General features: G+C 35.5%; 1 protein-coding gene across 1 annotated transcript in view; it reads right to left on the bottom strand.

Moving 5' to 3' along the window:
• SNX13 (sorting nexin 13) overlaps nucleotides 1–24,157 on the bottom strand; it is a 152,797-nt gene that overhangs the window by 14,615 nt on the left and 114,025 nt on the right. Inside the window, exons 16-23 of the mRNA XM_058182742.1 lie at nucleotides 23,541–23,610; nucleotides 18,152–18,324; nucleotides 17,156–17,263; nucleotides 15,644–15,754; nucleotides 11,488–11,649; nucleotides 7,338–7,409; nucleotides 3,986–4,131; nucleotides 1,252–1,320 (exon numbers count right to left, since the gene is read on the bottom strand). Coding sequence (XP_058038725.1) covers nucleotides 1,252–1,320; nucleotides 3,986–4,131; nucleotides 7,338–7,409; nucleotides 11,488–11,649; nucleotides 15,644–15,754; nucleotides 17,156–17,263; nucleotides 18,152–18,324; nucleotides 23,541–23,610 — 911 coding nt within the window. The remainder of the gene's footprint in view (nucleotides 1–1,251; nucleotides 1,321–3,985; nucleotides 4,132–7,337; nucleotides 7,410–11,487; nucleotides 11,650–15,643; nucleotides 15,755–17,155; nucleotides 17,264–18,151; nucleotides 18,325–23,540; nucleotides 23,611–24,157) is intronic.

Below are 24,157 nucleotides of genomic sequence, written 5' to 3'. Positions count from 1 at the left end.
ACAGACTCAAGCTCAATCCCTCCAAGACGGAGTGGCTGTGGATGCCGGCACCCCGGTACAGTCAGCTGCATCCGCAGCTGACTGTTGGGGGTGAGTTAGTGGCCCCAAAGGAGGTGGTTCGCAACTTGGGCGTCCTCCTGGATGGACGGCTGTCCTTTGATGAACATCTGGCGGCTGTCTCCAGGAGGGCCTTTTACCAAGTCCGCTTGGTCCGCCAGTTGTGTCCCTTCCTTGACCGGGATGCCTTATGCACAGTCACTCACGCTCTGGTTATGTCTCGGTTGGATTACTGCAATGCTCTCTACATGGGGCTGCCCTTGAGGTGCACCCGGAGGCTGCAGTTAATCCAGAATGCGGCTGCGCGAGTAGTAATGGGAGCCGCTCGTGGCTCCCACATAACACCACTGCTCCATAGTCTGCACTGGCTTCCTGTGGTCTTTCGGGTGCGCTTCAAGATTTTGGTTACCACCTTTAAAGCGCTCCATGGCTTAGGACCCGGGTACTTACGAGACCGCCTGCTGTTACCCTATGCCTCCCACCGACCCGTACGCTCTCATAGAGAGGGTCTCCTCAGGGTGCCGTCCGCCAAACAGTGTCGGCTGGCGGCCCCCAGGGGTAGGGCCTTCTCTGTGGGAGCATCGACGCTCTGGAATGAACTCCCCCCTGGCCTACGTCAAGTGCCTGATCTTCGGACCTTCCGTCGTGAGCTAAAAACATACTTATTTACTCAAGCGGGACTGGCATAATAGTTTGATTTTAAATTGGGGTTTTATTAATATTCTTAAATATTTTAAATTTAAATTTTAATTATTAGCCGTTTTTGTAATTTTGCTATGTTTTAATTTGTTTTAATTGTACATATCTGGTATTTTATTTCTGGCTGTACACCGCCCTGAGTCCTTCGGGAGAAGGGCGGTATAAAAATTTAATAAATAATAATAATAATAATTTTTAAATTACTGTATTCATGAATATTGCATTCGTGAATTTGTTAACCAAGATAGTTACCAAATGAGAAGTGATTGTACAGCCATTACATTTAAACAGAAGCAAAATGCTTTGAATTTTTACTGCAAAGGGTTCTTCTTTTATTTTTGTATCAATTTACAAATCAGTTGCTTTCTACAAAGTAAATCTTTTTGTAAATGACTAATAATATCTTAAGCCTTAGTAAACTCTAGTGAAGAAAAATTTATACTGTAACTACTAAAATTAATTTTAAGGGAACCTTTCCCTGTTTTAAAGACCTACCTAAACCGTTTAACTGCATCTGCTACTTGTTCAGGAGATGTCATCCAATCAACATGATCAACTATTTTTCTGAAAGAATAAAATTTATGAATTAATCTTTTGAAATAACTATTTGCTTTTATATACCGGTATATAAATTACTTGCTCCTGGGTCCCATTAAAGTCACAAGAACACCTCTAATGTTAACTACAAATAACTCCAACCCATTGCACAATAATTTAAAAAAATCTTTGCAACAAGGAATCAAAAATATAACAATAGTGAAAAGAAGAGAACAGAAGGGTATATGTTCCACTTATCCTTGTCAGATACATACCCTCCCTAGTAACAAATGTATTGCTGATACAATTGCCAGAGTATTTTTACATTTTTCAAATATGTTGACTGAAAACATATTTGCAGAGCAAATACAGAAAGCTCCTATGAAGTCTTGGTGGCTTATTAATAATGTTATATAATTCCTGAGAATTAGAAACAGCTAATCTGATATTTATGAAACTTAATTTAATTAAGTTTTCACTCCAGGTTTCCCATCTATATGGAACCAGACAGATATGAAGATAGGGCACAAATTGCTATTCTAGTTTTATTAAGTAGATAAAAAAGACTGGAACACAATAAGCAATGGAATGTCAGCTTCTATGTTTAAGAAGAAAACATAGCATCTATTTATGTATTTGTTTACTCAGAAAGATGGAACAGTAGATGTCTATAGAGTGTTCAATTACTCATGCCCTAGTCATTTTTTTAAAAAAAGAACATCATAATATACTCTACAGGGAACTGCTTTTGAAGAAGTTTTACAAAAAACCAGCATTCAGATAGTGATTGATAAATTCTAAGGGTATCCTCAATGCTTTGGGACTTGCACTGTTTGCTGTTGGTTTCTTGGCACAATTAAAAGTCCTTTAAAGCTCGATGGCTCTGGTCATCATTATGTGATGGATCATCTTCTTGTATATTCATTTGCATGCCCAGAAGATAAAATATTATCACTTTCTCCAGGTCCTAGTCATACAAGTATATCATCTGATAGGGTCTTTAAAAAAGAAATTTTTTGGAAGCTTCTCTATTTGTTGGAACTTCCCCCATGCAGCTATTTGGTCAGCTTCATCTTTCCTTGGTGAGATATATGTATGTATTGTATATAACTAAATAAAAAAATGGTATTTAAAGTAGCTGCATCTAATGTTAGATAGGGACATCAAAAACATTAAGCATGATGAAACTCCACCTTTCTGCATTGTACTGGTGTTATATATGTAAAAAGTAAAGCTTGATTATATTGCTATATTGTTTAAAGCTTCCAACTGCAAACACTGCTGATGTGAAGTATGGAATCTGATGAAAAATTATGAAACAGTAAGATAACTGTCTGGTTTGGTTCTGCAATCCAACAAGAAAGACACAGACTTCAGAGGATAATTAGAACGGCAGAAAAAATAATTGCTACCAACCTGCCTTCCATCGAGGACCTGTGTACTGTACGAATCAAGAAGAGGGCTGTGAAAATATTTACAGATCGCTCGCATCCAGGACATAAACTGTTTCAACTCCTACCCTCAAAACGATGCTATAGAGCACTGCACACCAGAACAACTAGACACAAGAACAGTTTTTTCTCGAAGGCCATCACTCTGCTAAACAATTAATTCCCTCAACACTGTCAAACTATTTACTAAATCTGCACTACTATTAATCTTCTCATCGTTCCCATCACCAATCTCTTTCCACTTATGACTGTAACTTTGTTGCTGGCAATCCTTATGATTTATATTGGTATATTGACCATCATTTGTGTTGTAAATGTTGTACCTTGACAAAGGTATCTTTTCTTTTATGTACACTGAGAGCATATGCACCAAGACAAATTCCTTGTGTGTCCAATCACACTTGGCCAATAAAAAAATTCTATTCTATTCTATTCTATTCTCAATTAGTCAGGCAAATCCTTTCTTCCCTTGTCTATTCTCTGCAGGCCCAGCAATATCAGAAAAGCAGTTATATATTCATATTGTATTCATTCCCTAATTCACAATACAAGTAGTCCTCAACTTACAATCACGATTGAGCTCAGAATTTATGTTACTAAGTGAGAAATTTGTTAAGCAATTTTTGCCCCATTTTACAACTTTTCTTGCCATATTTGTCAAGTGAATAGCAATAGCACTTATACTTATATACCACTTCACAGTGCTTTACAGCCCTCTCTAAGTGGTTTACAAAGTCAGCATATTGCCCCAACAATATGGGGTCCTCATTCCTCGGAAGGATGGAAGACTGAGTCAACCTTGAGCTGGTGGGATCCAAACTGCCAAACTGCTGGTGATCAGCAGTGATCAGAAGTGATCAGATGGTGATCAGCAGAAGTAGTCTGCTGCGCCACTGCAGTTGTTAAATTAGTAACCCAATTGTTAAGTGAACTTGGCTTTCCCATTAACTTTGCTTGTTCTTAAAAGGGGATCCCATGACCTTGGGACACTGTAACCATCATAAACATGATTCATTGGCCAAGCATCCGATCGAGATGCTACAAAGGTCGTAAGTATGAAAAATGTTCATGACACTTTTTTCAGTGCTATTGTAGCTTTGAATGGTCACTAAATGAACTATTGTAAGTTGAGGACTACCTAAACAGCCATATTCATATTGATGTTTAAAAGTGGGAGCATAGATTTATATCTTTTCCACTAATACACAGATTTTAAAGAATGAGGAAATGAAAGAAAGTACTTATTTATTGTATATCCATGCATTGCTCTAATAAGCTGCTGAAGCAAATTTTTGATATTCCGTCGTAGCCATTGATTTCTCTCCTTCAGATCAAATATTTCATCCATGAGTAGCAGCATTATTTTAAGAGGTACATTGTCTTCTACCTAATAAAATATAATGGAGTACTCACTGTTTAAAGGCAAAAAGATTACTTAGCTTAAACAACATTAAATTGCTAGTTTGCTAAAATGTTTATTAATACTAGAATTCTTGTGTTCAAGGACCTGTATTGGATTAGATTCAGTAATATTTATTCTTGCAAACAGAAATAATCCCTACTTGATCTAGCAGATAATGAAAACAAAAATGAGATAATTTTTCACATGTTTTCTTTCCAAAGATTCCTAAGACACTGTAAGGCTATTGTCGTAGAATAGTAATGGCAAAGGAAAAGTAAATGATAGCTCTTATTTTCCTTTTTAGCTTTCATGTATAAGTAGCTTTCCTTCTATTTATGCATGCAGAGGACCACTGGACAAGGTATTAAGACCTGTTTAATTAGAAGTACGAACATTTTTTTTAGTATGTAGACTTTGGAGGTCCTTTCTTAGAATGAGCTTCAGCACAGACCCACCTAGGAAAGGTGCTATCCACCAACTGATCTAATCTAGGAAATTTAGAAAAGGATGGAGCAATGTAAGATTGCTATTTTCACTCCTCTATTGAATGATGCAACATCTCATTTTGTTGCCATGGCCATGAATGTTTATTACCTTTCAATACAAGTTGTTATGCTTTCACTTTTTCAACAAACCATTTTGACTTACCGAATCCATACATTTTCTACCCACACAGTGGTGGAGCAAATGATATGTTTCACACTATTTGAGAGGATCATTAGCTCTGTAAAGCAGATTTTGTGAAATGGAGTGGAAGCATAAAGATTCAAAACATTTATAGGTAGAAAACTTTACTGTAGTCTTTTACCAGTGTGATTCAAAATGTTTGTATGGATTAAAAATATATCAAAATATAACTACTAATATTTAACAGTAAAAATTTAGAAAGGATTCCCATCTTACATTTTTGTGAGACAAATATAAAAACTTTCTAATAATTCATTTCATAGTATTACTTTTAAAAGCTATTATGTGAACAATTTTACATTTAGTAATAGTTCACCTATATTTCTACCAATATGTTTTCTGAAAAACTAATGAAATACAATTCAAAATATGTCTTGAAAATAAATAAAGAAGCTAAAGAATTTTTTTGTTTGTTTGTTTACATTTATACCCCGCCCTTCTCCGAAGACTCAGGGCGGCTTACAATGTATAAGGCAATAGTCTCATTCTATTTGTATATTTTTTTACAAAGTCAACTTATTGCCCCCCCAACAATCTGGGTCCTCATTTTACCTACCTTATAAAGGGTGGAAGGCTGAGTCAACCTTGGGCCGGGCTCGAACCTGCAGTAATTGCAGGCTCTGTGTTTTAATAACAGGCTTCTGTACTGCCTGAGCTATCCCGGCCCCTACTTCTTTGAGTATCCCATGGCTTTGCAATTATCTACTGGAATTTATTACTTTGCTCGTCACCTTTAAAGAGCATAGCACTGTGGCATATTGCAAATTGAATTTGCAATATCAAAATGCTTTAGAAATGTTAACTTCAGGCAAATCTTTGTTAGCATTCTTATGCCCCTTTTTACGTATAATTTTTTATAAATGTAAAAAGCATTTTCTGAACTATTAAAATGCACAATGGATTGTAAATGCTGTAATACAAATCCAATACAATAAGCACCAATAAATGTGCCCAATATGGTATACCATTATTCCATTACCATATATACCATTACATATGCGAATATACCAATGTACCATGAATTAGGGAATGAATATGCCAATAATGAGGTCAGAAGAGAGAAAATTACAGAGTTCAAAATTAATTTAAACAAGGTATATAGTTAAATCTATAATATTAAAAACAACAATGTACAAACTCATAAACATATAAAACTTTTTGGAAGAAGTAAGGATATTTGGCAATGCCACAGTCACAGTAAATAAACAGAAATACCAACTGGAATGCTTTGATGTAGCAAGTAAAAAAATGTGAAGTATAGAACAGGTGCAGATACCTGAGCCATGACAAATGTATCCATAATCATTTATAATCTTGTGGATTTGTGTTCTCAATAAGATAAAATGTCTTTTCAATTTATTTCATATATTTTGAATTGATCACAGACTTAGAATATTTATTAGCTAAAGTATCATAGTAAGTGATTAAAAAATCATCAAATGCTGATAGATTATAAACACCCTGAAAATGCTTCTTTTGTATAGTCATGCAAGTCAAAATCAAAAGAAATGCTCAATCAGTTCTGCATGCCTATCACAGACCAATTCTTCTTTGAATCTTGCATGTTTTTGTGGATTTTACACCTAACCCAATGATCTGTTTTGTTTTAGAAAACACAACCAAGCAGCAATAACAAGAAGAATATTCCAAAGTTGTAGAAAGAATCATAGGCTACAAATTTAACCATTTCCCCACTGATTAAAAGAGATTGTCATAAATTTCTACCTATATGTCAAATAATTAGCTAACAAATGCAGATAATTCATATTATCTATATACATTAGCTATAACTACAACTATTCCTTAACCTTGAAGGAAATGGGGAACTAAACTGGAAGTATCCTTAACTTCAAAGTAAACAATAAATTGGTATATTTATTTATTTGTATTTATTCAATTTCTATACATGCCCAATTCAACCAAGGGACTCTGTAAGAGGACCATAAGGGACGTGCATAAGCGCACAAACGTGCCTACCGTTCCTGTCCTATTGTTTTTCTTATATGTTTATATGTGTATATACTATATAATCTTTTTGTATGATGTTGTGACAAAATAAATAAATAAAATAAATTACCTGAATAAATTCTTTACAATATCATTTCTTGACTTTATAAATATACAATAATTATTTAAAATTGAATGTTCATTTTTTACCAAAGTTCTGAAATACAAAACATTATTCTGCTGATATTTGTTTTTATATCTTCTTATATTTTGATCTAGGACACAATGCTCATGCATTCAGGGCTTGTCTTTGTGAAGAAACTGCCTTGCTAAGATGAACAGCTTTGACAACTGAAAGAAATTTTCTAAGAGTCCAAAATAAGACATAAGGATTTGAAGTTTTAAAAAAAACATTGTTCATGCACAGTAAGAATTTATAAAAATAATTAGATTATAATGAAAGGTTGGATACTTTTCAATAAATAAAAAGACTATACAATTTGTTATTTTGTAATTAAGACTGATTTCTGGTAAAACTAATCAAACAATTAACTCACATTATCATCTAGGTGTGCTGAAACCCGACAGTGTTTAGGATCAACATATGTCTTCTGCATTAAAGGAGGCTCCTAAATATTTCAGACAGGGAAAAGAAGTTATAAGAAACCGAATCATTTAAAAATACATGGTAACAAAATGTAATTCAAAATTGTATTTTATAACAGACTTACATATATGTTAAAAACTTTTACTTATATGTGAAATATTTAAATCAAAGTTAAAAGAAATTACAATTTGAAATATGCTGTGATTCTCTGTAGTCAGATGATAACCATCCACATTTTTATACTTATTAATGTATAGCAGCATATAGAACATACAAATAAAATTGAATTTATCAAATACAATCTCACATAGCATATATGATATTATACAATGTTTTTATAATTTAAATCAAGGTATAATGTAATATTGACATCAATTACATATTATGTTTTCAATTTAGTGCAGTTTTTCCCTTAATCATTTTTGACTTATGCAAATATATTTTGTAGAGTTAATAAGACCTGTATTTGTGAATTTACAAATTTTATCTTTACTCAATATAACAAGAGAAAAATGAAAACATATTCAATTGCAATTAGCATCTCTCTTCCTTTTTATTTAGTCATTTAAATTTATTTATTCAAATATTTAAATAATTTTTAAAAAGAAAGATGCATTCATATGTGCAGAGCAGAGGTAGGTTAGCAATGACATGGCCAAATGGAATAAGTGTATTTTATTCAGGGATAGGTAAACGATTGATGAAAGCAAGGCTATTGAGAAAAATGAAAGAAAACAAATTGCTTCAGATATGTTCCATTCAGCAATTTTAGTGTAGATCTGAATTGTGTATATCTAGCCTATCGAAAATCAGGCCTAATCCATTTATTTTTACAGTGAATTATACAACTCAGGCACTGAATACAGAGCACATCATTCTCTAAGAAGTATGAAGTACCACAAAGACAGGTTAAATGAAAATATGCTACAACAGGAAAGGAGGTCTGAAATAAACCCAGGATAATTTAATATAATTTGCAGTGCTGATAATGGGTACCATTCTTACATTATGAAAAAGAAACGTGAAGAAATTGTAAAGCGTGAGAAGTAGAAGTTTCCATAATATCCAAGCCTAAAATTTCATTTTGAATCAAAATCAAAAATTTTTATATAGCAGTTCTATTTGAAACATCAACAACAAAAACAAAAAACAGCTTATAACATGATCCGTCTACATAATCGAAGTCTGACTAAAATTCATTTGGGATATCAAATATACCTAAGCAAACTTCTAAATTGAGCAATTATAAAATGTCAAAGAAACTTAGAAATCATATGGTAATTGTATATGTCTGCATGTATGTTTGCAGACACATACACAAAACACCCATATATCATATCTGTTTCTGTATGTAGCACAAAAAAATGTGCTCATTTATAAAACATTAAAAAGTTTCAACTTAACTCAGAAGCTGTTATAGGTCTAAGAAAAAGGTAATTAGCAATGCTTATTATCTAAATGTGAGAATTATTTATTTATTTATTTATTTATTACATTTATATCCAAATTTTATCGAAATGAGATTTTTACACAAAAAAACTGCTCCTCATGTGTAGTTCACCAGTTGTTTTGAAGATAAGCATATTGCTCCAAATCAACATATATTATTTAATTAATCTATATGCTGTTTGTTCCCAATGGTACTGGGCAGCCAACAATGATCACCAAACTAAAAAGTATTTATCCTCAATAATAACAAACTTACAAATGAAATATAAGGAATCAAAACTATGTTCTGAAAAGTGATCTGCCAAATTCAATACTTTAGTCACAGCATGCCCCATGCTAGGAATTAATTAGTTTTAACTGGGTTTAGTTTAACTGCTCTCGTGAACAAAGGGAGTGAAAATTCTGTAGAGATTCTCAGTCATCCAGGTCATGGTTGTACCAAAGGTGCTTTTTCATGAGGCTAAAAAAACAATAAAGTCCAGTTGCCTCCTTAAAAGGCACATTTGGGACAACCATGACCTGGATGACAGAATCTCTACAGACTTTTAGCTAAACAATTTGGGATGAACAGCCTTTGAATGGTGTGGGAGTAGGAATGGATTCCCAGATGAAAAACTGCAGACTACAGGAACCAGGAGCACTACTCAGATGACCTTGATGACACAGACATTGTCAAGTGTTTCAACAACCCTCTAAAAGGATGCAAATGACCAGCTATTTGCAACAAATATAAAGCCTTCCATTCCCCACTGTCACTATCAGTGCTGAAGAAAATGTCTTGGATGAAAAGTGAAACATCAAAAGGGAAAAAAACACAAAAAAGTCAGTTGCCTCCTGAAAAAACATCTTTGGGACAGAGTGGAAATGCAGACCAGCTCCCATGAAGAAAAATTCCAGATATAGGAACAGCCATGAAAAAATGCCCACTTCCAAGTTTTTGTTAAATGGCTTTATTATATGTAGACAGGATATGAAGAATCTGATCCTATTTGACCTGACTGGATGGGGAGATAAATATAGGATGTAGCATTTCTCAGATCACTTTGTCTATAGCTATGTAGGGATTTAACAACTAGACATCTAGAATCTGATTTGTATCCAGAACCTGACTTGCAACCATGAAGCTTCTGAAGCATTGGAGTTATCTATTATTGCCTGAATAGTCACATTTTATGACAATATAGTTGTGAAAAGCTTTTCAAGGGTAACCTGTTTAGACTGTTTTAGAGTAATCCAAATGTAAGGTGAGTAGGGCATAGATTACTCTTGAAAATGTTTCCGCAACTACATTTTTGTAAAATGTGACTACTCGGCAGTAATAGATAACTCCAATAAGCAAGGGCTCCCAATTCAGGAATTGTTGTAATTGCTACACAAGGTGTAATTGAATTTGTGAGAAGAGAGAGAATGCTGTAATGTAATGTGGTCAAGTTCCATAATCATTTCCTTATACCATTGGACAGCTTTGACCAAACTGAGAAAACTCTCAAAGTTTCCTCAGGAAGCTTCCTCAGTTACCCATTATGAACTGGGTAAAGGACCAGTTGAGGTCCTTGAGGACCAACATAATAGGTTCTTTTTGATAATGGCATTTCAAATAGCAAGCACAGAGTGATCTGTCCATGACATGGGCTATGCTTGATTCCCTTCACTTCCATGTTGTATCTGTTCATTTAGCCTGGATCAGACTCTCAGTAAGTTGGTTGGGTCTATGGTTGTCATGACAGTCTAGGCTCAGCTCTTCCAAAAGTCTTGCCCAGAAAAGGCAGTTTGAAATTCTCACTGTCACTAATTTGGGGTTTTCCACTGCTACTCCAGTAACTAGGCTAAGCAGCTATGGCAGGGATGTCACTATGCAGCTAAAACCCCAAGGCTCTGAGAATCTGGTATCCTGGTACTTGAGATGAAGAATGAGAAATAAATGGCAGAACTGTCAGAAATATACCTTATTATTATACATACACTACTAAAAAAATAATTTCTTTCTTTCTTTTTTATTTCTGCTTTCTTCTCTATTTTTTTCTTAACCTGTGATTACATAGCTATAATATAAGGCATAATTTTATTAATACAAATTAATTTTTTCCAGATAATTTTCTGCTATTTTAACTTCAATATTTTTTTAAAAAAACTATTCAGCTTTTGAATGAAAGGCAGAACATAAATAAATAACTTTATAATTATTTTAAAGAAAAAAGATTGGTTATTAGGGGTACAAAACACTGATTTGGGATTTACTTGTATTATTAAGAAATAATAATGCAAGTAAATTTAAAATTAATGTTCTATTATTAATAAGTTTCCATTTTTAAATAAACATTTAATGTATGAACTCAGGTATTGTACAGAACATCAGACAAATAAAAATTAAGGTAAATATAGTAGACCATCATGTGCCTACAGCAGATTTCCTTTGAATTTCTTAATAGATTTCCCAGTTGCATCTTCTATTTTAGAATAAATTCAAAAACAGCTTTGATCTTCAGGCCTGCTTCTTCTCAGGGTAATTTGCTATATTTTCAACTAAATATTTTACTAGTGTTTTACCAATAATTAACATATTCAACTTTTTGCCTCTTCTGTTCTTGTTTGTTTAACTGAAGTAATCCAAAACAGTACAAACTGTGTTGTCTTATTTAGTACATTCTTACCTTGAAAAATGATTGCTTTATATCTTGTCCCAATCTTTCTGATATTTTGCCCATGTTGTCTGACATTTTTGTCATCCCCTCTGTGAAGCTGTCAGGGATGGACTTGACAGCATTTGAAACATTTCTCATAGAGTTACGCAGTGGATTTACAAATGTGTCCACCTGAAGAGGAAAACATTTACCACGCTTGCAGAAATCTATGAGGACATGATTACAGTCATCCAATAATGCATGTTGGAAAACATCACACTATTTTGGAGACTAGTAACACAAAATCATTAATAAAAGTAATACATGGTATAAATATAAAGCATTCATATTCAATTATTTTGAATATAAAACATCCTAATCACATACTCATAGTGAGCATTACTACATCAGATAGATTTTCTTTTTTAGTTTTTTATCCAATCCTGTATTCAATTCCCAAATCTACATTCTGACAGCAAATTTCTTAGGGCAAAATGTGGGTTTTGCTACGTTACTAAGCAAAGTTCTTCAACTGATGCCAAATAGTTGAAAACCAATGTGTTATTTGCATCATCCATAGAAGCCTCCATTTGTCTCTTTCACCAGAAACCTTCCACATCATAGCTCATAGCCTTCCTAAGATGATTTTTATATATATAAAAAGGGGTGTTCTGGAAAGCTGGGAGAAAATTTTAAAAAAAATTGTGAACTATAAAAGTTTATTACCTTATTAGACAACAACTATTGGGATAAGGAAAATTTTAATTCAGGCAAATGCTGTACTATATGCATATTTTACTTTGAGATCCTGTAAGAGGATAGCCATGTAATAGTAAGTAATAACAAATCTATATAGAGTTCGCTGGTAAAGAGGAAAGCAAATTATAATTTCAGAATTAACTCCTCATAATTTGCCATTGCCTGTTTTATCTCTCATACAGGATGTCCCTAATATGATAATCATAAATAATAATAATTGGACACCAGTTAGAAAATCTGTGCATTGACAAAATTTCCATCTAACAATTAAGGAACATTTGAATTGGATGCTTAGATTGCCATATATTCTAGACTGATACATTACTATATCCTAGGTTCTGGGGAAGAACCTGATGCATATGAAGGTCCATGTCAGCTAAAGAAGTGACAGCTGGGATTTCACATTGTTGTACATATAACAATATCATCTGCCTATTCTAGGTTCTTGGGAAGGACTCAATATGAGGATAAAAATGTGAAATCCAATCTAAACATTGGGCTGACTATGCAACAAATCATTAAACCTTTATGTTGCCCAATTCTCAACTACTGTGGGCAACTCCTAACAATCAAATAAAGAAATTACAATAAAATCAATAAAAGATAAAATATAAAGTTAAGAGATAGCAAATATGATAAAAAAAGGAATTTCTCTCTCTCTCTCATTTTCTGTCTTCATGGACTTTCTAAACAACAGGAAATCGGGAGAAGCCTTGGAGCCTCCTTCCAAAGGGAAGAGACTACTACAGAGGAAATATACTTCCACGGTCTTGATAAATGACATTGTTTAATTAAAGGAAACCATAGTGCATCAATCCTTCAAAATAGAATTGGTTGGACAGATGTTATTGGAGACAGGTCGTCCTCCAAGTAAGCAGATTCTATGCCATGTGTTCTGATATCAGTTGAATTTTTTAGAATACTATTAAATCAGAATGCTAATGTTCGAATTACCTGATGTTTATAATAAAGCAAAATATGTATTATTAATTTATCTGCATGTATTCTGTTCAGTTCTGTATTTCATTTTCAAATATCTAGAACCCACTGATTCCCTTCATCTGTTCATATATAAAATTACTCTGCCACTCCAAATATGGAAAATATTTCCAAATATGTAAATATATATTAGTTACAGCAGTCTAGACAACAGGAATAAGAGTTTCTAAACCATACAGCTTGGAACAAGACATAGTGTAGCAGTTAAGATAAATGGAAGCATGTTGTACACAGGCAGTCCTGACTTCCAACAATTCGTTTCACAACAGTTCAGAATTATAATGGCCTCGGAGAGAGTGACCTGTAAAGTGCTTCTGGCCATTGCAAAACATTTTCACATATAGATGAAAGGGAGCTGAAATCCAATTAGAGAGTAATCAGTCCAGTAAAGGAAGGAGTGCAATGTGCCTCAGATGTGTGGGGAGGCCCTGGAAGGCCCTAGGTGGGCTACATCCAAGACACTGCTTCTCTTCATTTGGGGACTGCTTGCATTTTGACAGCAAATATTTTCAGCTCCTGAATGAAGCCTCCTAAGTTATCCCCCACCCTTTGCAACTCCCTGTTCTCCTTACCTGCGACTCCATCAGCTTAATAAATTGCATAATTGCTTAATGACTACAATTGGGAATGCTGAGATTGTGGTTAAGCAAAGAAATCACATGATATCTCACTTAATAACTGCTTCAAGACTGAAGCAGTTATTAAGTGAGATATCATGTGATTTCTTTGCTTAACCACAATCTCAGCATCCCCAATTGTAGTCAAAATTCCAGTCCCAATTGTGGTGACAAGTTGAGGGCTACCTGTATGCAAGTACTTGCAAGACGGATGTATCAAGCTTGAAAAATACAGTATAAAATACAGCATAAAATACACATTAAAGCTAGCCATTTACACTTTGGAAGAAGATTTAGATCTAATTTTCAAATGGAAATTTTGAAAAATTTTGTGGTATATACTAATTTGTTTTTGATGAGATGATTCATCATATGCTTCTTTTCCTGGGACAATTAAGCCAAATAAACACATGTAATTTAGTTCAGTTATTGGAGTGAGGTCTAAGTAGGCTGCCAGTGACTATCCAAAAACTACAATTGATTCAAATACATTAAGTGACTGTAAAATTAAAGGGAATACAGCCTCATAATTTAGAGAAATACAATGTTTATCTTTTAATCTCCAAAATTATTTTGTGTCAACTTGCATTTATCAAACTTCAAGTAGAATATCTGAAACACTTTCCCCATATGTGCTTCTCATATGGAAGCTTTGCTGTGAATTCTACCTTTTTGAGTTGATTTAGCTAAAGACAAGAAATTACAATTAGGGTACATAACTTTAGAAAAGCCTTCTATAAATCAGATAGCATATAAAATCAGAAAGCAATTTTTTTTTATTTGTGCAACAGTGTTGATGATTAAAAAGTTGCTGGTTTATTAAATTTTAGTGTGATTTGATGCCTTATACAGCTAACTACTTTAAACAACCTTTAATGGATATAATTAACTGAAACATCATATCTATGAAATTTGTGAAATATCTGCAATGGTTTTTTAAAAAAATATTGCTTTTGTTACAATTTCAAGCGAAGCTTATCAATTTGGAAGACATAGGAAAATTTTGCAAGGCATAGACCTCAGTCTAATCTTAAAGAAAATATTAGTCTCTTCTTATCCAACAAATAAAATCAGTGTAGATAACACAACACCCATTTTATTCCTTAATTCCATAAAGGTTTTAAGAAGAACCAAACAATTCAGCTTATTGGAAGCTATTGTTATTGAAATATTTTTTAGAACTGCTATTAATTAAATTTAAAATATTTATTAAAAAGAATGGCCATAGCAAAAAAAAAAAAAAAAAAGACACCTGTTGAAAAAGTCTGCAAAGGAATTTACCTTAACCCTAGCAGCTGAATGATCAGTTTTGACAAGGGCTGTATGAGAAAAAAAAGCTGTGCTTTGATTCTTTGATGTTGCACAGCCTCAGAAAGCAATTTCAGCGGGAGACATGCATTCTCTCTTTAGAGCAGGCAAATGGAAATTATAAAGCAAGTGATGCCTGAAATGATCAGCAGATTTAAAGGTAGATCAAAGGACAGAAATCTTAACATGTTTAAAAATGCTACATTTTAGAATAAATTTAAGAATAAACCGCACCTTCTACATATTCAAGAAATATTCAAAAAAAAAAATGTTTTCACTACAAAGGTTCTATATAAAAAAATTGGTTCTTTGAAAATAAGTTAATAGTTCTATTCCAAAATCTTATTTGCAGTCTGTATTTATACAAACTAACAAATTTATACATTAACTGCATCATATTGGTTAAAGGGTTATATCATAGAGTTTTGATGAAATGAAAACAGACTAAATGATTTATTCTTCACAAAGTTCCTATTGCTAAAATTATATTACATACATCTTACCTTCCGAGCAAAATCTCCTTTCTCTTTATTGTATGCCTTGTTTTCCAAGAAATCATACACATAGTGTGCTAAAGTCGGATAAGCTTTCATCACTTCGGGTGTTAACAAAAGCTAGTAAGTAAAATAAGCAAATTACATTTAGAAAGACGAATATTTTGGTTTGAAATTAAAACAATGCAAATATACATATATTTAAATCAATTTAAAGTACAAATACTGTATTGCCCAAAGTCCTACCCAAGTGGAGTGAATTACTAAATTATTGTTGAACAATTTTACCAATCCCACCCAGCTTCCCATAGCCAAAGCTGCACATTCCACATTCCACATTGATTTTAGGACAATTAGCTCGGTATGATAAGTTTGTGTTTGATTCCTTATGGAAGGAAGAAATGTACCAGTCTCCCAACCGCCAAACAGGTGGTCTTTACCAATGTTGTTGTGCTAACAGCAGGAACTCCACTGCTACGTAACATGAGTGAAGATACAACATCATGACACTTCTGGCAGTCCAATTTGCTGCTGTTAGGCAAAACCCAGGTAGCTGTGATCTCCAGCCATCTTCCCTATTGACTTTGTTGGAAGCTGTCAGTGAAAGTCTCAAATGGCAGTCATATGACCAAGGGATACTGCAATATTATAATTGTGATCTGGTTGCAGGGCATCCAAACTGTGATCATGTGATTGTTGGGGACATTGCAATGGCCACAATCAATGGCCACAACCATAACAGTGTATTGCAAATACCCTGAAGTACTATCATAACTTCAGCCACATTTAATGAGTGGACATTGAATGAGGCCTGAGATATTTTTAAAATACCTAATTTTAATACCTAATTTATTATTTATTTATTATTATTATTTAGATTTTTATACCGCCCTTCTCCCGAAGGACTCAGGGCGGTGTACAGCCAGATTAAAACAATACAATATACAATTTTAAAACAACAAATTAAAATAACATATTCTATAATGGCCGAGAAATTTAAAACCGTCAAATTTGACCCAATAAAACAGAATACCCCAATTTAAAACTACTAAAATTCAAAAAATTCAAAATTTAAAAATTATGAATTAAGCCAGTCCCGCTTGAATAAACAAGTACGTTTTCAATTCACGGCAAAAGGTCCGAAGGTCAGGTAGTTGACGCAAACCAGGGGGAAGTTCGTTCCAGAGGGTAGGTGCTCCTACAGAGAAGGCCCTTCCTCTGGGGGCCACCAGCTGGCATTGCTTGGCGGACGGCAATTATACCCTGTTTCCTCCAAAATAAGACATCTCCTGATAATAAGCCCAATTGGGCTTTTGAGCGCATGGCAATAAGGCCAAGTGCTTATTTCAGGGTTCAAAAAATATAAGACAGGGTCATATTTTTAGGGAAACATGGTCTTTATGTAATATCAAAGCATGCTATCCTAAATTACCTATAAAATTTATTGCCTTTTCCTAGAAATGGGGGAGGGAAATTAAAAAAAAATCATCTTTAATTAAGAATCTAAATATGAGAACATACCTGTAAATATGAATTTAAATCTTTCTTCCTTTTTTCTAAAAAATCTCTATCCATATTGTTGAATGTTTTTTTACCAGGAAGCTTCAATAAATTTGCTAGGTTTTCAAACTAAAAAAAATAGATGTGGCATTTCATTCTAAACACGCATACATGTTGTAGCATTTCAGCAAAAGAGAGTACTACTGATTAATTTTATAAAGACATCACCACACAGAATTTCTGAGAGCTAGGTGGCATTTACATTTAATAAATAAGCAAATGTCATAACGAATATATACTCCATACTGCTACTTTCTTCACCATGATTAAAATACTTGTCTACTCAGCCGAAAAAGTCTTCTCCCAATCTCTTAGGCTAATTCCCTTGTTTACTAGAATGAACTATGATAAAGCATTATGTTTACATTTGTGGCTAGTTACACTTAGAATTTACAATCACCAGTTTCTGGACTTGACCACTCTAGATTGAAGGTATAGATTTGGGTAACAACACATCAGTATAGATTTTCTCAGTATCTAAATTAGCAATCAAGAAGAAAAGACATTGCCCAGTTTACTTTCTCTTTTTTTTATACATGCTAACAAGTTTTTCGACATGTAGGAACATTTAGTTGTGTCAACCTTTAATATTGTGTCAATATTAATTTCTACAGTAATGCAATTAAGAAACAATTTGCAATTGTTTGTAAAAAATATATCTTCAAGAAGTCAATGTAGAAAAAAAAAGAAGTCAATGTGCACGGGTTATAAAAGATAAAAAAATTAATAACATAGTTGAAGTTTGGAACCAGAAAGTCTGGTATGCAAATTTCATCAGTTTCCAATTAGCTTACACCAGTTTCAATGTGTAATCAGGATACTGTGGAATGGTTTTAAGAATCAGATAAGCTAAAATCAGTTGATTTCAAGCAAGCAAAATAAAATTTATCTATTGCTAATTTCAATTAATCAATGTTTTTCTCAAAAAGTAAACAAACTAAGATAATTTCAAATTACCTGTTCAGTAATTCTCATATGGAAGTCATGGAAATCACTGTAGCGGCGATATGTTTTCCATTCATCATTACCAGTCAAAGTTCGACGTTGAACAGTTATAGTATATAATGCATATGTCCTCCCATGGTCATTACAAACTCCTGCCATAGTATATGGGTCATAATCAGCATAGACTATCAATTAAAACAAACAGTAATGGATAGACGAAAAGAAAGATGGAAATTGTGGAAGAAACATGAAATGAAAAGCTGTTGAAAATGGAGAAGTCAAATCAATATGGACATACAAGCTACATGAAATTCTTCCTTACTGTTATTCTATTTTTTCCCTATTTATCTCAAAAGGAAATGATACGAAGGGTATTATATGTATTTACTGTTACACGAAAATGCTTATATAAATTTCTGGAACTTAACTTTCATTCCTCATCCGAAAGATGCAAGTAAAATAGAAATTACTTTTTTATTCAAATTAATTAGACTTTCATGTTACAGTTCATAAAAGATAGATAGTTTTAATTAAGGGTAGCTGAATTAATGATATTTATATCCTTATGATTTATATTGTTTCCTAGTATGATTTGATTGCTTATTTGTACTATGACTCTCATTAAGTGTTGTACCTTATGATTCTTAACAAATATACCTTTTCTTTTTATTACACTGAGAGCATATGCACCAAAGACAAATTCCTTGTGTGTCCAATCACACTTGGCCAATAAAGAATTGTATTGTATTTGTCATAATAGAAGGTCAACTTTTTCAGGCCATATTTAAGATTAATCTCTTGCACAAAATTATTACCTAGTCAAGTTGGAAAACTTCAGTAGATTGACCCAAAGGTGCTTTCAAAAGGCAACTGGACTTTGTTTTCCTTAAAGACGTTTCACTTCTCATCCAAGAACCTTCTTCAGTTCTTACTGAAGGGTGGAGGATGGAAGGGCTTACATTCCTTGCAATCATTTGGTAGTTAGCACTCTTTTTGAGAGTCACTGAAGATTTATCTATGCCCTCAGGATCATCTGATTAGTGCAAATGGGTGTGGAATCTTCTTGGAACTGCTGAAAGGACTGTGTTGTAAACAGGGGATAGGTAGTGTCATATCCTTCCCCCTTTGTTGAGAGAGGGCTGTTCAATCTTAATGTAATGGCTTCTTTGATCCCTCTTTCAAACCAGAATGTGGACAGAAAGGACCAGAGGTCAAAGAAGCCATCAACATTAAGACCGAACAGAGAGGGAGAGATATGACACCACCAATGGTGCAAGGCAAAACCCAGTACCTTTAGAGACCTGGCAGGGCAGGATGGGGCGGGGGAATAGATATGTGGGCATTCATTCATTCATTCATTCATTCATTCATTCATTCATTCATTCATTCATTCATTCATTTATTTATTTATTTTATTATTTTAATTTCTATACCGCCCTTCTCCCAAAAGACTCAGGGCAGTTTACAGCCAGGTAAAACTACAGATACAAAAATTAAAAACAAATTTAAAAAACTAATTCAAATTTGGCTAAGAACATTAAAACTCCAATAAAAAACCTCATTAAAAACTATTAGGCCAGTCCTGCGTGATGGAACAAAAATGTCTTCAGCTCGCGTCGGAAGGTCCAGAGGTCAGGGAGTTGGCGTATCCCTGGAGGCAGCTCGTTCCAGAGGGCAGGAGCCCCCGTGTAGAAGGACCTCCCCCTAGGGGTCGCCGGCCGACATTGTCTGACCGACGGCACTCTGAGGAGACCCTCCCTATGGGAATGCACTGGTCGATGGGAGGCTATTGGTGGCAGTAGGCGGTCCCGTAAATAACCCCGTCCTATGCCATGGAGCGCTTTAAAGGTGGTAAACAACACCTTGAGTTGCACCTGGAAGACCACCAGAAGCCAGTGCAGCCTGCGCAGGAGAGGTGTTATATGGGAGCCTCGAATTGCTCCCTCTATCACCCGCGCGGCCACATTCTGAACCAGTTGGAGCCTCCAGGTGCTCTTCAAGGGGAGTCCCATGTAGAGAGCATTGCAGTAGTCCAGGGGGGAAGTGACGAGGGCATGAGTGACTGTGCATAGGGAATCCCAGTCTAAGAAGGGACGCAACTGGCATTATCAGGCGAACCTGATAAAAAGCTCCTCTGGCGATGGCCGTCATATGCTCTTCTAACGACAGCCGTACATCCAGAAGGACGCCTAGATTGCGGACCTTCTCCGTGGGGGCCAATGCCTCGCCCCCTATAGTCAGCGATGGAATCAGCTGGCTGTACCGGGATGCTGGCATCCACAGCCACTCGGTCTTGGAAGGGTTAAGTCAGAGCCTGTTTTTTCCCATCCAGGCCCGCATGGCCCCCAGACACCGGGACATCGGCTTCGTTGGGGTGGTTAGGGGTAGTAATGTACAGCTGTGTATCATCAGTGTACAGGTAACACTGCACCTCAAAACCACGGATGATCTCACCCAGCGGCTTCATATAGATGTTGAACAGGAGAGAAACGACCCCTGTGGCACCCCACATAAGTGGCGCCTCGCGGCCGATCTCTGCCCCCTTGCCAACACCGTCTGCGACCGGTCAGAAAGAGAGGAGGAGAACCATCGAAAAACGGTGCCCCCCACTCCTAACCTCTCCAGCCGTCACAGCAAGATACCATGTCAATGGTATCAAAAGCCGCTGAGAGATCTAATAGGACCAGGGCAGAGGAACAACCCCTGTCCTGGATTCTCCAAAGGACATCTACCAACGCAACCAATGCCGTCTCTGTGCTGTACCCAGGCTGGAAACCGGACTGGGACGGGTCAAGATAGACAGTTTCATCCAGGTACTGAGGGAGCCTATGCGCCACCACACTCTCAACAACCTTCGCCACAAAACGTTCGCTAAAACAGCTGGATCCAGGGAGGGCTTCTTGAGAAAGGGTCTCACCATCGCCTCTTTCAAGGCAGTAGGAAAGACACCCTCCCTTAAAGAAGCGTTAACAATTCCCTGAAGCCAGCCTCGTGTAACCTCCTGGGTGGCCAGTACCAACCAGGAGGGACACGGGTCCAATAAACATGTGGTTGCATTCAGCCTCCTCAGTATCCTGTCCATGTCCTCGGAGCCACAGTATCGAACTCCTCCCAGATGACATCCTCAAGATCCACCTCTGTCATCCCGCCCGAATCTACCCAATCTGAGTCCAGCCCATCCTGGATCTGAGCGACTTTACCGTGCAGATATTGTCCAAAATCCTCAGCATGTCCTTGCAAGGGGTCCTCCCTAGCTCCCTGAGTAAGAAGGGAGTGGGTCACCCTAAACAGGGTGGCTGGGCGATTATCTGCCGATGCAATAAGAGCGGAAAAATACTCACGTTTCGCCGTTATCGCCACTAGGTAGGTCTGAATATGAGACCTTACTAGTGTTCAATCAGATTCAGAATGGCTGGCCCTCCAACTACTCTCTAGGCATCTTTTCCGGCACTTCATCTCTCTCAGATCCTCAGAGTACCAAGGAGCCAGTCGAGATCGGCCTCGGGTCAGAGGCCGCAAAGGCATGACGCGGTCCAAGGCCCCTGCCGCCGCCCTTTCCCAGGCGGTGACAAGTTCTTCAGCCAAGCCGTGAGCTAGGTCCTCAGGGAATGGCCCAAGCTCCATCAGGAACCTCTCCGGGTCCATCAGGTGCCTGGGACGGAACCAACGAATCGGTTCCATCTACCTGTGGTGTGGGTTGGTGGTTCGAAAGTCCAGCCGAAGGAGAGAATGATCAGACCATGACAAGGGTTGAATAACCAAATCCCCTAATTCTAGATCATTCAACCACTGTCCAGAGACAAAAATCAAATCCAGAGTGTTTCCCCCAATATGAGTGGGACCATTAACTAACTGGATCAGGTCCAAGGCCGTCATGGAAGCCATGAACTCCCGAGCTGCAACAGATGCTTCACCGACCGATGGTAGGTTGAAATCCCCCATAACCATAAGTCTAGGGGTATCGACTGCGATCCCGGCTATCACATCCAGCAGTTCGGACAGGGCTGTTGTCACGCCGCAAGGAGCCAGGTACGTAATCAGCAAACCCACCTGTATCCCCTGACCCCACTTCACAAAGAGGGATTCACATTCGGCTATCTGTGGTACAGTGACCTCCCTCGGTTCCAGACCTTCGTTAATAATAACCGCCACCTGGGCCCTCGGCTGATGAAATGCGCAGAAGCCTGGTGGGCACATTTCAACAAAATGCTGCAGCATTTCTGCAAAGTGAAGAATTCTATAGAAGAATTCTACAGTCATTCATAGGAGCAAATGACTGGGTGACTTCTGTAGAATTCATAATTTTGAAACAGAGTTGTATATAGTTTTTGGAAGGTATATCGAAACTTTGAATGATCATTAAATGATCTGTCATACCTCCAAGATTACCTATACTGTATTGAAAGGTGATAGAGCACTGAGTTAGGTGATATATATCAGATGTTAGCAGGATCCATAATTTGGACAGCAATGCATATTGTTCTTGTATCTTTAGCATATTTCAATATAATTGATGTTAATTCTTTATTTGGTTTTTTAGAATGATTGATTGATTGAATGAAAGAAAGAAAAATATCACAAGTGAAAAAAAAGATGTTCAGAGAATGAAAAACCACAGATATGAAATCATGTATCTCAAATGATACATGAAAAAGGATAATAAGACAGGCATTTTTACTGGATGTAAATGGTAAATTAATCTTAAATATACAAATAAGACTTTTATTAGCTAATGTCTTTCTTCTTGGATTTTCTGCATAATAACACCAAGAAAACAAATGATATAATTTGTTTTAATATGAAATCCTAGGCTTAGAAAACTTAGAACTCCGTCATCTTTGACAAGACCTACATTTAACTCATTGAATCATCTATTGTAATGTCCTTCCTGTTAAAGACTACTTCAGCTTTAATTGCAATAATACAAGAGCAACCAATAAATTTAAACTTAATGTTAACCGCTTCAATCTAGATTGCAGAAAATATGACTTCTGTAACAGAATCATCAGTGCTTGGAACACATTACCTGACTCTGTGGTCTCTTCCCATAATCCCAAAAGCTTTAACCAAAAACTTTCTACTATTGACCTCACCCCATTCCTAAGAGGACCATAAGGGGCGTGCATAAGAGCACAAACGTGCCTACCGTTCCTGTCCTATCGTTTTTCTTTTTCTTCTTATACTTCTTATATATACTTATACTTCCTTATATTTCCTCATATGTATGTTTATATACTGTATAATCTTTTTGTGTGAGACCTATATATATTGTTGTGATAAATAAATAAGTAAATAAATAAAATAATGGATAAAAATTATATTAAACAAATAGTTAATTAAAAGGTTAACCAGTTAGTTACTTTATTTTTCATAAAAACACAAATATTAATACTAAACTCACCAGTATCTGAAATGCACGCATGTAGCTGTATCAACTCATCAGCAGTCACATTTGAAAGATCATCCAGTGACTAGTGGGTGAAAGGAAAGCCACAGTAATTATTTATATTCCAGAAATATTATTGCACAAAAGGTAAGGTATTGTTTTTCAATGCAGTCTTCTATCTTCGGAATTTCTTTCGAATTAGGTATACCCACTACTATCATTTCTATTTTCTGATGTTAAACAAAGACATTTTTATTCTCCCAGGATTTCTGAGAATTTGTTATGTTGTTGTGAATTTTACCTTTTTTTACTGATGTTTTTACTTTTCTGATACTGTTAGATTTTTAAATATTGCTATGTATGTTTTGTTCTATTGACTTTAACCGCACATTTTTCTTGTAACTAACTACTTAACTATTTTTAAAATAAAATAGTCTCAAAAACAAAACTATATTCTTAACTTCTATTTGCTCACCATTTACTTTATCAATGCCATAATGAAAAATATTAAAGCTCAAAGTTCTAATTAAAATATATTATCTGTCACTTTTTTTGTGCAAACAGAGAACTTGCGAAAGTGTTTTACCTGTTTAAGACTCATGGATTTTTGAAAAAGCGACACAGAATAGATA

Source organism: Ahaetulla prasina, chromosome 4, assembly GCF_028640845.1.
Source record: "Ahaetulla prasina isolate Xishuangbanna chromosome 4, ASM2864084v1, whole genome shotgun sequence".
Taxonomy (NCBI): Eukaryota; Metazoa; Chordata; class Lepidosauria; order Squamata; family Colubridae; genus Ahaetulla; species Ahaetulla prasina.
Note: the sequence above shows the minus strand (reverse complement) of the source record. Positions and strands in the feature narration are given on the sequence as shown.